The sequence below is a fragment of the Dermochelys coriacea genome, chromosome 1, assembly GCF_009764565.3.
Source record: "Dermochelys coriacea isolate rDerCor1 chromosome 1, rDerCor1.pri.v4, whole genome shotgun sequence".
NCBI classification, from domain to species: Eukaryota; Metazoa; Chordata; order Testudines; family Dermochelyidae; genus Dermochelys; species Dermochelys coriacea.
In genome coordinates this window covers 111,795,962-111,810,921 of record NC_050068.2, presented here as the reverse complement: position 1 = coordinate 111,810,921, position 14,960 = coordinate 111,795,962, and the positions used below count along the sequence as shown (strand labels likewise).

Sequence of the window (14,960 nt, the reverse complement as noted above, 5' to 3'; positions counted from 1 at the left end):
CCACGGGGGAGGCCCGGTGCTACCTCTGCCGGGCAATGGGGCATGTCCGGAGGGACTGCCCCCTGGCCCGGGAATAAGGGGCATCCAGGACCCCCGAGCCCCGGCAGGGCACCGGCCCCATCATCGCCAACGCCCCTGGCTGCCCGGCGCCCGAAACCGCCCCTCCTCCTTCCCAGTCCACCATTGCTCCCGCTCGGGCCCAAGGGGCACCTCCCCCACTATGCCCAAACGAGCGGGAGAACCCCGCCCCCGTTGCTTGCAATCTGGCGGGGGCCTGTGGAGGAGGGTGTGGCAGGGACACCACCAAGCATGGGAGAGGGCCCACCCCAAAGGGAATCTTCCCTCCCTTGTGCTGCCCCACCGTTACCCTCTCGAGTCCCTGAGCTATCGCCTCTGCCCCCTGACACAACCCCTACTAGCCAGCCCCTGGATGATGCCATGGAGGGCTGGGCCCTAGTCCAGGGGAAGCGGGGCAAGCAAAAGGCTGGAGCTCCGCTCCTCCCATCTGACGCGGAGGCCCCCCGGAAGACCAGGAAGCCCTGAAGCCGAGCCTTTCGCTCTACCCATGGGTGTGTTCCATCCACTAGAGCCGGCTGGGGAAGACGTGGCAGCAAAGGGAGGCAGTATCTCCCCTCCACGGGAGTCCCTCCCCTCCAAGACCCCCGAGGCACCATCTGAAACCCCAGTGTGCCCCGAAGTAACCGTCGCGTCAGGTGCCAGCGGGGAGAATCCCGGGGTAGCGGAAAACAATTTCCCATCTATATATGAGGAGATCGAGGCACTGGGTCTGACCCCGGTCACCCAGGGGGAGGACGATCCTATGCCAGCGTGCCTCGATCTGGGCGACTTCACTCCAGCCCCCCTTTCCCCATGTTCCCTCCCCCTAACCGTTGCTTCTGCTCCCACCTCCGAGGAGCCCCTGGACTCCTCCATCAACCCGGCTGCAGAGGGCACCCCGTTGAGAGCCGCCGAGCCAGTTGAGGCGACGGCCAGTGCCACGCAGCTGGAACCTGAACCACCAGGGGCATCCCTCGTTGGTGAGGAGCATTCGACCTCCTTTCCGGGAGAGGACCCTACAGAAGAAAGTCCACCTCCTGATGCCGTGGCTGCCAAATCCACCAAAGAGCTTGCGCCCGGCATCAGTGAGAGCCCTCTCCCAACCCAGACTCTCACCTCTACCCCTGCCCCTGCCCTTATCCCGCCCACCTCCCGAGATATTATTGCCACCCCTGGGACTGTCTCCTTCCCCTTTCTGACAGATGACTCCCAGGGGCTCCCTTTGTGTTTATCCGTCCCGACCCACCAGGGGCTGCTATCCTCCCTCCGCCGCCCCCTATCGCCCCAGCATTCAGGTCAACCCATCAAGAGCCCCGTCGGGGGTCCGCACCCTGTCTGCCCGTCCCGCTGGGCCACGGGGCTGTACCAAGGGCCCCGTCGGGGAGCAACCAGACCATAACTCCAGCCCCCCATGCGCTGCGAGAGGAGTTGCGGGAGTTCCTAGAAGACGTCCGTGGCTCCCGCAACAAAGTCCAGCTTGCCCTCCAGCGATGGGGGGACCTTAATCAAATCCTCCGGGCTGCAAGGACCCTCATGGGGGAGGGGAAAAGGACCGGGAGGCAGGGCGCCGCGGCCTACCAGCGGGTCCGTCACTTCCGTGACTCCTTACTCACCTACGGGGTGGGTCACGGACTGCTGCGCGGCCCGCCGGGAGCCACGAGCATCCCTGCCGGAGAAAATCCCCCCCAGCTCTCCTCATGGCACCCTTTACTATCGCAACATTGAACACCCGTGGCTGTAGGATGGGTCTCCGCAGGTCCCAGGTGCTCTCCTTCCTTCGGGAGGGGAGGTACTCTGTGGTTTTCCTGCAGGAGACCCATACGGATCAGACCGCCGAAGACAGCTGGCGGCTGGATTGGGGGACAGGGTCTACTTTAGCCACCTCACAGTTCGTACGGCTGGAGTGGCGACCCTGTTCTCCCCTGACCTACGGCCTGAGGTGCTGGGGGTCGCCGAGGTTGTGCCGGGTTGCCTGCTGCACCTCCAGGTCCGCATGGAGGGGCTTGTAGTCAACCTCGTCAACATCTATGCCCCAGCAGCGAGCCTGGAGCGGCTGCAATTCTATCAGCAGGCATCCACCTTCCTCGGCACCTTGGATCCTCAGGAGTGCCTGGTCCTGGGAGGGGACTTTAACATCACCCTTGAGGAGCGGGACCGAGCAGAGCCCGGCCGCCGTCGCCGTCCTCCAGGAGATAGTCAAACACCACTCCCTGGTGGACGTCTGGCGCGACCACCACCCGGATGACACTTCCACGTTCACCTTTGTCCGGGTGGAGGCCCATCGGTCGCACCACTCCCGGTTGGACCGCATTTATTTATCACGCTTTCATCTTTCACGAGCCCACTCTTCCAGCATCCGGCCGGCCCCATTTTCTGACCGTCACATAGCCACCGTAACAGCCTCCCTCTGCGCGGAGAGGCCGGGGCCGGCCTATTGGCATTTTAACAACAGCTTGCTGGAGGATGCGGGCTTCGTGGCGTCCTTCCGGGAGTTCTGGCTGGCCTGGCGAGGGCAGCGGCGTGCCTTTCCCTCAGCGCGGCGGTGGTGGGACTTAGGGAAGGTGCGCGCCCGGCTCTTCTGCCGTGACTACACCCGGGGCGCCAGCCAACGGAGGGATGCGGCGATAGAGCAGTTGGAACGGGAGGTCTTAGAGCTGGAGAGGCGTCTGGCCGCCAGCCCCGAGGATCCACCCCTCTGCGGAGCGTGCCGGGAGAAGCGGAAGGAGCTCCGGACCCTCGAGGACCATCGGGCCCGGGGTGCCTTTGTTCGATCCCGCATCCGTCTCCTTCAGGAGATGGATTGCGGCTCCCGCTTCTTCTACGCCCTGGAGAAAAAGAGGGGGGCTAAGAAACATATCATCTGCCTACTGGCAGAAGATGGCACCCCCTTCACGGATCCGGTGGAGATGTGCGAGAGGGCGAGAGCCTTCTACGCAAACCTTTTCTCCCCGGATCCGACCGATCCTAACGCTTGCAGAGTGCTTTGGGAGGAACTTCTGATGGTCAGCGTGGGTGACCGAGACCGGCTAGAGCTGCCTCTCACTCTGGCCGAGTTCTTGGAAGCCCTCCGTCGCATGCCCACCAATAAATCTCCGGGCATGGACGGGCTGACCGTGGAGTTCTACCGCGTGTTCTGGGACGTCCTGGGCCCAGACCTAGTCACCGTCTGGGCCGAGTCTTTGCAGAGCGGAGTCCTCCCTCTTTCGTGCAGGCGAGCCGTGCTCATCTTATTGCCGAAGAAGGGGGACCTCCGTGATTTACGAAATTGGCGTCCCGTCTCGCTCCTCAGCACGGACTACAAAATCGTGGCAAAAGCCATCTCCCTGAGGCTAGGGTCCGTGCTGGCGGACGTGGTCCACCCAGACCAGACCTACACTGTCCCGAGCCGCAGCATCTTCGACAACCTATATCTGGTCCGGGACCTATTGGAACTTGGGTGTAGGGATGGTCTGTCGTTCGCCCTCCTGTCCTTAGATCAGGAGAAGGCGTTCGACAGGGTGGATCACGGATATCTCCTGAGCACTCTGCAGGCGTTTGGATTCGGACCCAGGTTTGTGAATTTTCTCCGGGTGCTATACGCTTCCGCAGAGTGTCTGGTAAGGCTCAACTGGACCCTGACCGAACCGGTCAGCTTCGGGCGAGGAGTACGGCAGGGGTGCCCCCTCTCCGGCCAGCTGTACGCTCTGGCGATCGAGCCCTTCTTCTGTCTCCTCCGAAGGAGGTTGACAGGGTTGGTGCTGCGGGAGCTGGAGCTGCGGCTGGTCCTGTCGGCGTACGCTGATGACGTGCTCCTTGTGGTCCAGGACCCGGGCGACTTGGTGCGGGTGGAGGCTTGCCAGGCCATCTATTTAGCAGCCTCCTCTGTGCGGGTCAACTGGGTCAAGAGCTCTGGCTTGGTGGTAGGGGACTGGCGGCAGGCGAGCTCCCTCCCACCCGCGCTTCAGGCCATCCGGTGGAGCGCGGGTCCGCTGCTCTATCTGGGCGTTTACCTTTCTGCCACGCATCCCTCTCCGCCGGAGAAATGGCAGAATTTAGAGGGCGGGGTGATAGAGCGGCTCCGGAAATGGACAGGACTACTCCGGTGCCTCTCCCTTCGAGGGAGAGCGTTAGTGCTTAATCAACTAGTCCTGTCCATGCTCTGGTACCGGCTCAACACCCTGGTCCCGGCCCCGGCTTTCCTGGCCAACCTCCGGACATCGATTCTGGAGTTCTTTTGGTCAGGACTGCACTGGGTCCCTGCAGGGGTTCTCCATCTACCTGTGGAGGAGGGAGGGCAGGGCCTAAAATGTCTGCTTACTCAGGTCCATGTCTTCCGCCTCCAGACCCTGCAGAGGCTCCTTTATGGTGCAGGTAGTCCGGCGTGGAGCATACTGGCGCACGCCTTTCTGCGCCGCTTCCGAGGGCTCCGATACGACCGGCAGCTCCTTTATCTCCATCCGAGAGGTCTTCCGCGAGACCTCTCCGGCTGCCGGTCTTCTACCAGGACCTCCTCCGGACCTGGAAACTCTTTACAACGAGCAGGTCCATGGCGGCCACCGAGGGGGCAGATCTCCTCGCGGAGCCCCTGCTACACAACCCCCAGCTCCGTGTGCAGATGGCGGAGTCCCGCTCGGTGCGCCAGAGTTTGGTCCTGGCAGAGGTAACAAGAGTTGGAGACCTCCTGGACTATGACCGGGGAGACTGGCTGGATCCCCTAACCTTCGCTCAGTGCATGGGGCTTTCCAGACCTTGTACTCCCCGGCGCATACTTCAGGAGGTGAAGGCCGCTTTGCCGCCCGCTGCTCGGGTTTATCTCGACCAGGTCCTGCACGAGGGCACGCCCCGCCCACCTGCTACCCCAGGCCCGCCGGACCTTTTAATTGGACCCCTGCCCCGTGGACCCAACCGACCCCGTCCCTTCACTAGAAGCCGGCTGCACAAGATGCAGCCGGTCTGCTTTCAAACCGCGCCAAGAAAACATCTCTACACGCTCGTGCTCCACACCCTTCACGCCCGCACCCTCGTGTCCCGTCCCGATACAAAATGGCGGGACCTCCTGCCACCTTTGGAGGGTGAGGAGCCCCGGTGGGCCAGCCTATATTCCACCTTAGTCCCGAGGCCCGCCGGGGATGTCAGTTGGCGGCTCCTTCACGGAGCCTTGAGCACGGGCATGTACTTGGCACGGTTCACTTCAATCCCAGACACCTGCCCCTTTTGCGGCGTGAGGGATACCCTGGCACATGTATACCTGGAGTGTGCCAGGCTGCAGTCCCTATTACGGCTCCTCACCAATATTTTATTACGTTTTTGGTTGCACTTCTCTCCTCACCTTCTCATTTATGCACTACCTATCTGTGGCCCCACAAAGTCACGGGATCTCCTGGACAACCTCCTCCTGGCCCTAGCTAAAATGGCCATCTACAAAACCAGAGTGAGGAGGTTGGCCGATGGAGTCTCCTGTGACTGTGGGGCCTATTTCCGATCCTCAGTCAGTTCACGTATCCGGGCAGAGTTCCTCTGGGCGGCATTCTCTGACTCCCTTGACGCCTTTGAGGAGCAGTGGGCGCTGTCCAGGGTTCTCTGCTCAGTGTCCCCGTCTGGTTCCCTTCGTTTGACCCTTTGACCGCACTCCTGTCCCTGTTATTTTATTAGTTGTCCCCCGGAATTTTTTGGGCATCTAGGTCCTGTGGATCCCCCTTTTAGGCTGGGGGGGATCCTTTAGCAGTGGACGAGCTTCTCCCGCCCACTTCCCGGATCCCAATAAGACTACTCTTCCATAGCCATCTGGCCTTGCCCCGTCACATATCCCCTCCCTCTGCTCGACACCATAGAGTTGGGCAATTTGGGACACCAGGCAATATGCTTGTGACAGACCATCAGCGTTGCCTATGGTGGCATCCAGCCCTGTGCCGTATGCAGAACTGGAATGGTTGGAGGAATAAGAACCACCTGGTGACCCTTGCATTCTTTTCTTCCACTGCATCCACTGGAGGGGTGCATGGTCTGTCACAAGAGTAAATCGCCGGCCTAAGAAGTAATAACTCAGTGTCTCCATAGCTCATTTGACAGCAAGGCATTCTCTCTCGACTACTGCATATTTCTGTTCTCTTGGGAGAAGCTTTCTGCTTAGGTAGAGGATCGGGTGTTCCTCTTCTCCCACCATTTGCGACAGAACTGCTCCCAACCCCACCTCGGAAGTGTCTGTTTGTAAAACAAATTCCCTGTTAAAATCCGGGGCTATGAGTACGGGGTCATTACAGAGTGCCGTCTGAAGGTCTGTAAATGCCCCCTCTGTCCACTTTACCATGTCTGGACCTCGGGCCTTCACCAGGTCCGTTAGGGGACTTACCCTAGTGGCAAAATGGGGAATAAACTGTTGGTAGTAGCCTACCACGCCTAGGAACGCATGGACCTGCTTCTTTCGGGTCAGCCGGGGCCAGTTTTGAATTGCCTCTAGCTTATTCGTTTGTCGCAGTACTCCATCAACTTTCTCCAAGTGGGTTCCGCAGTCTGGCATATGGATGATGACATCATCTAGGTATGCAGCTGCATAACTAATAGGGGCGCGCAGCAGCTTATCCATGAGGCGCTGGAATGTGGCTGGGGCCCCATGTAGCCCAAAAGGGAGGACGGTGTACTGGAATAGCCCATCCGGGGTGGAGAATGCTGTCTTTTCTTTAGCTTCTTTGGTCAGAGGAATCTGCCAGTACCCTTGTCTCAGATCCAGTGTAGTCAAGAATCGGGCACTACCCAGTCGGTCAACCAGTTCATCGATGCGTGAACCTCATAGTTCACCTCTCCCACGGCTTCGATTATTTCTTAGGGTCCCTGCCACTGGGCCATCTGGCCTTGCCCCATCGCAAGCCTTACAACTTTTTGGTTTTGTGCCTGAATGGGTGAATTTCACTCTGTGAGAACAATCAAGTTAACAGTTTGGTATTTGATTTAAAAATCCATCCTGAACTGGTTGACTGTCCTGTGCTGAAATATTGCTGATGTGTACAGTAGTATCAGCTGTAAAGGCTATATGTGATGTCATTTCACATGCAGAGCTCCCACTGACATCAGTTGGAGTTCTGCTTGAAAAACAGTGGTAGAATCGTCTGTCATTAGACTTTACTCAGTCTTGTCTGGTTAGGAACATTTTACGGTCTATAGACTAGTGGTTTGAAGTTATTTTATTAGTAGTACATCAGTCTTTTTTTTCCTTTTTTCCTTATGATTTCTACAAAAGTGTACCCATGGCAGTTTTGACAGCTATGTAAAATACAGCCTTTACTACAACAAACCTATTGGTCTGATAGCCTCACCCCAACAGCCAACCACCAATCCCCCCCGCTCTTTCCTCCAACACTGACCCTTTTCCTGCCCCCCTTTCCCTCAAAAGCCTGGGAGAGTAGATAGGCTTTTCTGTATTCCCTAAAAGTTGGCAAATTTGGGCTATTTTTGCCAAGCTGGGGGTCATCGGTTCCAAAATGTAGGAATCCTTGCCCATAATGGAAGAAACTTCCTCCCATTTTTAATAAGGTGTGCTTCAACGTCAGTGCTTTTGCTGATTGCTACTAAGGTGGCATTGCATAAATCCTGACACAGAAGGATAATTCAGTACACTAGCACTATGAAGCCTCTCTCTGTTGCGCCAATCACCTGTATTTCTGATAGTAATTCCAGTATTCCTAAAATGTCTTGATTCTGACAGAGGCAGGAAAACAAGCTGAGAGTTCAATGTAGTGTTTTATTCTTTTTTTTTAACCAGATTTACCAAATCAGTGTTCTCCTTACCCTTGCCAGAAAGAGGGGACTGAAATATGTGAAGATCTAAAGGGTGACTTCTTTTGTCATTGCAGACGTGGCTGGCGTGGGCGAAAATGTGAACAAGGTAGTTATATTTGGTTTATTTCTTAATGACTTCTGATGACCAGGCAATACAGGATTGTCTGTCATGTACAATGTTTCTATACCTCATACATTTACTTGAACTGTTATTCAGTGCACTTGTAAATAGTCACTGATGCCAAACTCCAATATTTATCCCTTCCCTACTGTTACATAATTCACAATTGCCATAGCATTGAACTTTGGTTTACACATCATTCAGGGACACCTCTCCCCTCTTCCCCCCAAAAAAGTCCTGTATGAAGCACATAACTGTATAAATGACATTTTAAAAAAAGAAAACTAATTGTGTATAGGGTTGATCCTGGATACCCTTATTTATAGAGGACCTGATCCCAAGACTACTGAAATCCCAGTGAGGATTCACATTGACTTTATTGGGGCTACTCACATAAGAACTACTTGCTTGAATAAGGGTTTGCTGGTCCTATAAATGGGAGGTTTTCCTTAGAGGTTTGCCATGTCCTTTGTAGCATACAGAGGTTTCCCCTGCTCTCTCTGATTACTGGTTTCTGCTCCTTTCAGGCCTTTCATCAGAGCCATCACTGAGTGCAAGGATTAATTAAAATTCATTTGAGATAATATTCTGCTAGCTCACAATCTTGCTGGCCCAGGCAGCAGGAGATCTTGTAAGGGAACTGAACCTGAGCTTCCTGTAGAGCTGTGGGAATATTGTGCAGAGTGGTGGAATTATTCACAAATATTTTATTTTAAAAATGTTGTGAAATTTGTTTGTGAATTGATCTGTGCAGCTCTATAAGCTCAGCAACTGCAATAATGTTTTGTTTTCGTTTTTTACTCAATGTCTCTTCCATTGTCTTGATCATCTAGAGACACAAGGTGGGTGAGGTAATACCTTTGACTAGACCAACTTCTGTTGGTGAAAGAGACAAGATTTTGAGCTTACACAGAGCTGTTCCTTGGATCTGGGTAATGTACTCAGTGTCACAGCTAAGGAGACTGCCTACAATCTCATCCCATATGAACCCACCGCAAGGACCTTCTATATGCTTCTCAAGATACACAAACAAGGGAACCTGGGAAGACCTATCATGTCTGGCCACAGCACCTTACTGAAGGAATATCTGGATTCATAAAAACCATCCTCAAATCACTCCAAAAGGCCAGCTTCTTCCAGAACACAACCGATTTCCTCCAGAAACTCTGCAACATTAATAATCTCCCTCAGAATGTCATCCTTGCCACCATGGATGTCACCTCCCTGTAGCCCAATAACCCTCACAATGACTGCATTGCTGCCTGTCTCAGATATCTACAAGACAATGGACAACACTTAGATATGCACCCCAGACATATCACCAAACTCCTCCATTTCATCTTGACCCATAACAATTTTACATTCAACAGCAAACACTGTTCTAAACCATGGGAACAGCTGTGGGTACTGGGATGGCTCCCCAATATGCCAACCTCTTCATGGGCCACCTTGAAAAAGAATTTCTGAACAAATATACCACAAAACCAATGATATTCCTGAGATACAGCAATGATGTTTTCATCCTCTGGACAGACAACCTAAACTCACTCATAGATTTCCACCACAACTTCAACAATCACCACCCATCCATTAAACTCTCTCTAGAACACTCTCACTTACTAGCATCAACTTTCTGGACACCACAATTAGCTTCAACAATGGAACCCTGCAGACAGCTATATACAAGAAACCCACAGATCACCACACCCTTCACAGATCCAGTAACCATCCCAAACACACTAAGACATTTGCTTTCTGCAGCGAGGCATTCAGATACCACAGAATATGCTCTGAGGAGAAAGTCCGGGATATACATCTTAACACATTTAAAACTGCCTTCACCAAACAAGCACACTCCACCAGATAAGTAGATTACATCATGGAATGGTCCATCTAAATATCTCAAGAGAACTGGCTTCAATACAGAGATAAACTCCCCTCTGACTGTACACCCATAGTTGTCGCCTACTACTCCACATTGGAACCTATACGGGGTATCGTTAAAGAGTTACAACCCATACTCGATGGGATTAGAGGGAAGAAGATGAAGTAAGAAAGGATACAGCCGTGGGTAGGAGAATGTATACAAGGAGCGAGGGCAGTGTGGATACTAGTCTAATAGGTTATACTGGCTGTAGAATGACTATGCCTAATAGGGTACAAAATGTGAGTGAGTCCAAACAGCAAAAATTAAGATGTTTGTACACCATTGCGAGGAGTCTAGGTAACAAAATGGAGGAACTAGAGCTACTGGTGCAGGAAGTGAAACCAGATATTATAGGGATAACAGAAACATGGTGGAATAGTAGTCATGACTGGACTACAGGTATTGAAGGGTATGTGCTCTTTAGGAAAGACAGAAACAAAGGTAAAGGGGGTGGAGTAGCATTGTATATCAATGATGAGGTAGAATGTAAAGAAATAAAAAGCGATGCAATGGATAAGACAGAGTCCGTCTGGGCAAAAATTACATTGGGGAAGAAAACTAGTAAAGCCTCTCCTACGATAGTGCTTGGGGTGTGCTATAGACCTCCGGGATCTAATTTGGATATGGATAGAGCCCTTTTTAATGTCTTTAATAAAGTAAATACTAATGGAAACTGCGTGATCATGGGAGACTTTAATTTCCCAGATATAGACTGGAGGACCAGTGCTAGTAATAATAATAGGGCTCAGATTTTCCTAGATGCGATAGCTGATGGATTCCTTCATCAAGTAGTTGCTGAACCGACTAGAGGGGATGCCATTTTAGATTTAATTTTGGTGAGTAGCGAGGACCTCATAGAAGAAATGGTTGTAGGGGACAATCTTGGCTCAAGTGATCATGAGCTAATTCAGTTCAAACTAAATGGAAGGATTAACAAAAATAAATCTGCAACTAGGGTTTTTGATTTCAAAAGGGCTGACTTTCAAAAATTAAGGAAATTAGTTAGGGAAGTGGATTGGACTGAAGAACTTATGGATCTAAAGGTAGAGGAAGCCTGGGATTACTTTAAATCAAAACTGCAGGAGCTATCGGAAGCCTGTATCCCAAGAAAGGGGAAAAAATTCATAGGAAGGAGTTGTAGACCAAGCTGGATGAGCAAGCATCTTAGAGAGGTGATTAAGAAGAAGCAGAAAGCATACAGGGAGTGGAAGATGGGAGGGATCAGCAAAGAAAGCTACCTAATTGAGGTCAGAACATGTAGAGATCAAGTGAGACAGGCTAAAAGTCGAGTAGAGTTGGACCTTGCAAAGGGAATTAAAACCAATAGTAAAAGGTTCTATAGCCATATAAATAAGAAGAAAACTAAGAAGGAAGAAGTGGGGCCGCTTAACACTGAGGATGGAGTGGAGGTTAAAGATAATCTAGGCATGGCCCAATATCTAAACAAATACTTTGCCTCAGTCTTTAATAAGGCTAAAGAGGATCTTGGGGATAATGGTAGCATGACAAATGGGAAGGAGGATATAGAGGTAGATATTACCATATCAGAGGTAGAAGCGAAACTGAAACAGCTTAATGGGACTAAATCGGGGGGCCCAGATAATCTTCATCCAAGAATATTAAAGGAATTGGCACCTGAAATTGCAAGCCCATTAGCAAGAATTTTTAATGAATCTGTAAACTCAGGAATAGTACCGAATGATTGGAGAATTGCTAATATAGTTCCTATTTTTAAGAAAGGGGAAAAAAGTGATCCGGGTAACTACAGGCCAGTTAGTTTGACATCTGTAGTATGCAAGGTCCTGGAAAAAATTTTGAAGGAGAAATTAGTTAAGGACATTGAAGTCAATGGTAAATGGGACAAAATACAACATGGTTTTACAAAAGGTAGATCGTGCCAAACCAACCTATTCTCCTATTTTGAAAAGGTAACAGATTTTTTAGATAAAGGAAATGCAGTGGATCTAATTTACCTAGATATCAGTAAGGCATTTGATACCGTGCCACATGGGGAATTATTAGTTAAATTGGAGAAGATGGGGATCAATATGAACATCAAAAGGTGGATAAGGAATTGGTTAAAGACTGCAACGGGTCCTACTGAAAGGCGAACTGTCAGGCTGGAGGGAGGTTACCAGTGGAGTTCCTCAGGGATCGGTTTTGGGACCAATCTTATTTAATCTTTTTATTACTGACCTTGGCACAAAAAGTGGGAGTGTGCTAATAAAGTTTGCAGATATACAAAGCTGGGAGGTATTGCCAATTTGGAGAAGGATCGGGATATTATACAGGAGGATCTGGATGACCTTGTAAACTGGAGTAATAGTAATAGGATGAAATTTAATAGTGAGAAGTGTAAGGTTATGCATTTAGGGATTAATAACAAGAATTTTAGTTATAAGTTGGGGACGCATCAATTAGAAGTAATGGAAGAGGAGAAGGACCTTGGAGTATTGGTTGATCATAGGATGACTATGAGCTGCCAATGTGATATGGCTGTGAAAAAAGCTAATGCGGTTTTGGGATGCATCAGGAGAGGCATTTCCAGTAGGGATAAGGAGGTTTTAGTACCGTTATACAAGGCACTGGTGAGACCTCACCTAGAATACTGTGTGCAGTTCTGGTCTCCCATGTTTAAAAAGGATGAATTCAAACTGGAGCAGGTACAGAGAAGGGCTACTAGGATGATCCGAGGAATGGAAAACTTGTCTTATGAAAGGAGACTTAAGGAGCTTGGCTTGTTTAGCCTAACTAAAAGAAGGTTGAGGGGAGATATGATTGCTCTCTATAAATATATCAGAGGGATAAATATAGGAGAGGAAGAGGAATTATTTCAGCTCAGCACCAATGTGGACACAAGAACAAATGGGTATAAACTGGCCACCAGGAAGTTTAGACTTGAAATCAGACGAAGGTTTTTAACCATCAGAGTAGTGAAGTTTTGGAATAGCCTTCCAAGGGAAGCAGTACGGGCAAAAGATCTATCTGGTTTTAAGATTCTACTCGATAAGTTTATGGAGGAGATGGTATGATGGGATAATGGGATTTTGGTAAGTAATTGATCTTTAAATATTCAGGGTAAATAGGCCAAATCCCCTGAGATGGGATATTAGATGGATGGGATCTGAGTTACTATAGAAAATTCTTTCCTGGGTATCTGGCTGGTGAATCTTGCCCATATGCTCAGGGTTTAGCTGATTGCCATATTTGGGGTTGGGAAGGAATTTTCCTCCAGGGCAGATTGGAGAGGCCCTGGAGGTTTTTCGCCTTCCTCTGTAGCATGGGGCATGGTTGACTTGAGGGAGGCTTCTCTGCTCCTTGAAGTCTTTGAACCATGATTTAAGGACTTCAATAGCTCAGACATGGGTGAGGTTTTTCATAGGAGTGGGTGGGTGAGATTCTGTGGCCTGCGCTGTGCAGGAGGTCGGACTAGATGATCAGAATGGTCCCTTCTGACCTTAGTATCTATGAATCTATGGATTACACCCTGAAAGAATTTTTTCCAGAATCCCCTCTTCTGGCCTTCAAACAACCCACTGAGCCTCTCCAGGCTCCCCACAGGCCAGTACACACCAACTCAAAGTGGCACCAGATCCTGTCAGAATATATGCAAAATCTGTAGACCTTTCTCCACTGCTACAGTGATCAACACACCTTTCAAGGTCCATGGGTCCTACACATGCCTATCACAACGTGTGGTGTACCTCGTCCAGTGTCCTAAATGTGCCCATAAATATGTGGGTGAAACGAGACGGTCACTACACTCTCAAATGAACTCACACAGAACAGTGACAAAAGACAAAAACATATCACCTGTGAATGAACACTTTACAGAGTGATCACTCTATATCTGACCTATCATTCCTCGTTCTCAAAGGAAATCTGCACACCTTCCAAAGACAATTCTGGGAGCTTAACCTCAGAACTTTGCTAGACACTAAAAATCATGGACTGAATAGACACACTTGATTTATGGTTTAGTACTACAATCTGTAACCCACTAACAACCCCTCCCCCTCCTTATCTTTTTTCCCCTCCCCTTTCCTTTCCCCCTATGACTGGAGGGGAGTTAACAGGCCACTTCACCTTGAATGGTTCCTTGAAATATGTGTTAACTATTTATGCTGCACAATCCGTTACACCTTGTATTTAGCTTTGACACTCTGAGTACATTTCCCAGACCCCAAGAAGAGCTTTGTGTAATGCGAAAGCCTGTCTCTTTCACCAACAGAAATTAGTCCAATAGAAGATATTATCTCCCCGACCTTGTCTCTACTATCCTGGGACCAGTATGGCTACAACAACACTGTATTGATCATATTGTTGTTTAAATTTTGAGTATAAAGATCCCTTCCCAGATGTGGCCCAGGATGCTATATGAACATCAGGTCTGCTCCTGCAAACACATATGGGAGTTACTTTACTCATGGTGATAGTACCATCAACTTCATTAGGACGATTCCCAAGGGTAAAGACACTCATACCTGTTTGCAGGGTTGGGCACACAATTCAGCAGTGGTTGTGGAAGATCCTAGGTGCAATAAATAAGTGTGTGTGTGTTGAGTTGGTATGCACGTTTTTGAAGCTGTTTCTAAACATAACAATTATTCTTCCATCTCTTGCCTTCCCTCCTTCCTACTTTCCATCCTTACCCTCACTTACACAATGCTGAATAGCTGAAAAGCTTAACAGAACTTTTTATTGATATCTAGATATTAATGAATGCAGTGTGCAGAATGGTGGCTGTAACCAAGTCTGTCTCAACAACCCAGGCAGTTACCGCTGTTCATGCTATAGTGGCTATGTTCTTCTTAAAAACAATAAAATATGTGAAGGTAAGATCAATGTATACCTTTTAATTTCAGGTTAGCTGTTATATTAAAGTCAGTGATTAGCAGTTCTCGATCACTGTGGACAACATTAGGGTATGTGTTATGTTTATATTATTTTGGATATAAGATAGGTGGGAGGTAAAATGTGTGGGTGGAAGTGAGATAGTGGTTTGAAACTTAAGGACTCTGTAAGGGTCCCCTGGGTTGCTAGGAGCCACCCTACAATATTTGTTCAAGTCCATAGGCACCGACTTCCCCTCTGCCCGGTGAG

General features: G+C 50.0%; 1 protein-coding gene across 3 annotated transcripts in view; it reads left to right on the top strand.

The window, feature by feature from the left end:
• Positions 1 to 14,960, top strand: part of GAS6 (growth arrest specific 6) — a 98,796-nt gene that overhangs the window by 34,564 nt on the left and 49,272 nt on the right. For all 3 annotated transcript variants that reach the window (XM_043507613.1, XM_038387543.2, XM_043507646.1), the window contains 2 exons: positions 7,793 to 7,915; positions 14,570 to 14,692. In XM_043507613.1, coding sequence (XP_043363548.1) covers positions 7,793 to 7,915; positions 14,570 to 14,692 — 246 coding nt within the window. The remainder of the gene's footprint in view (positions 1 to 7,792; positions 7,916 to 14,569; positions 14,693 to 14,960) is intronic.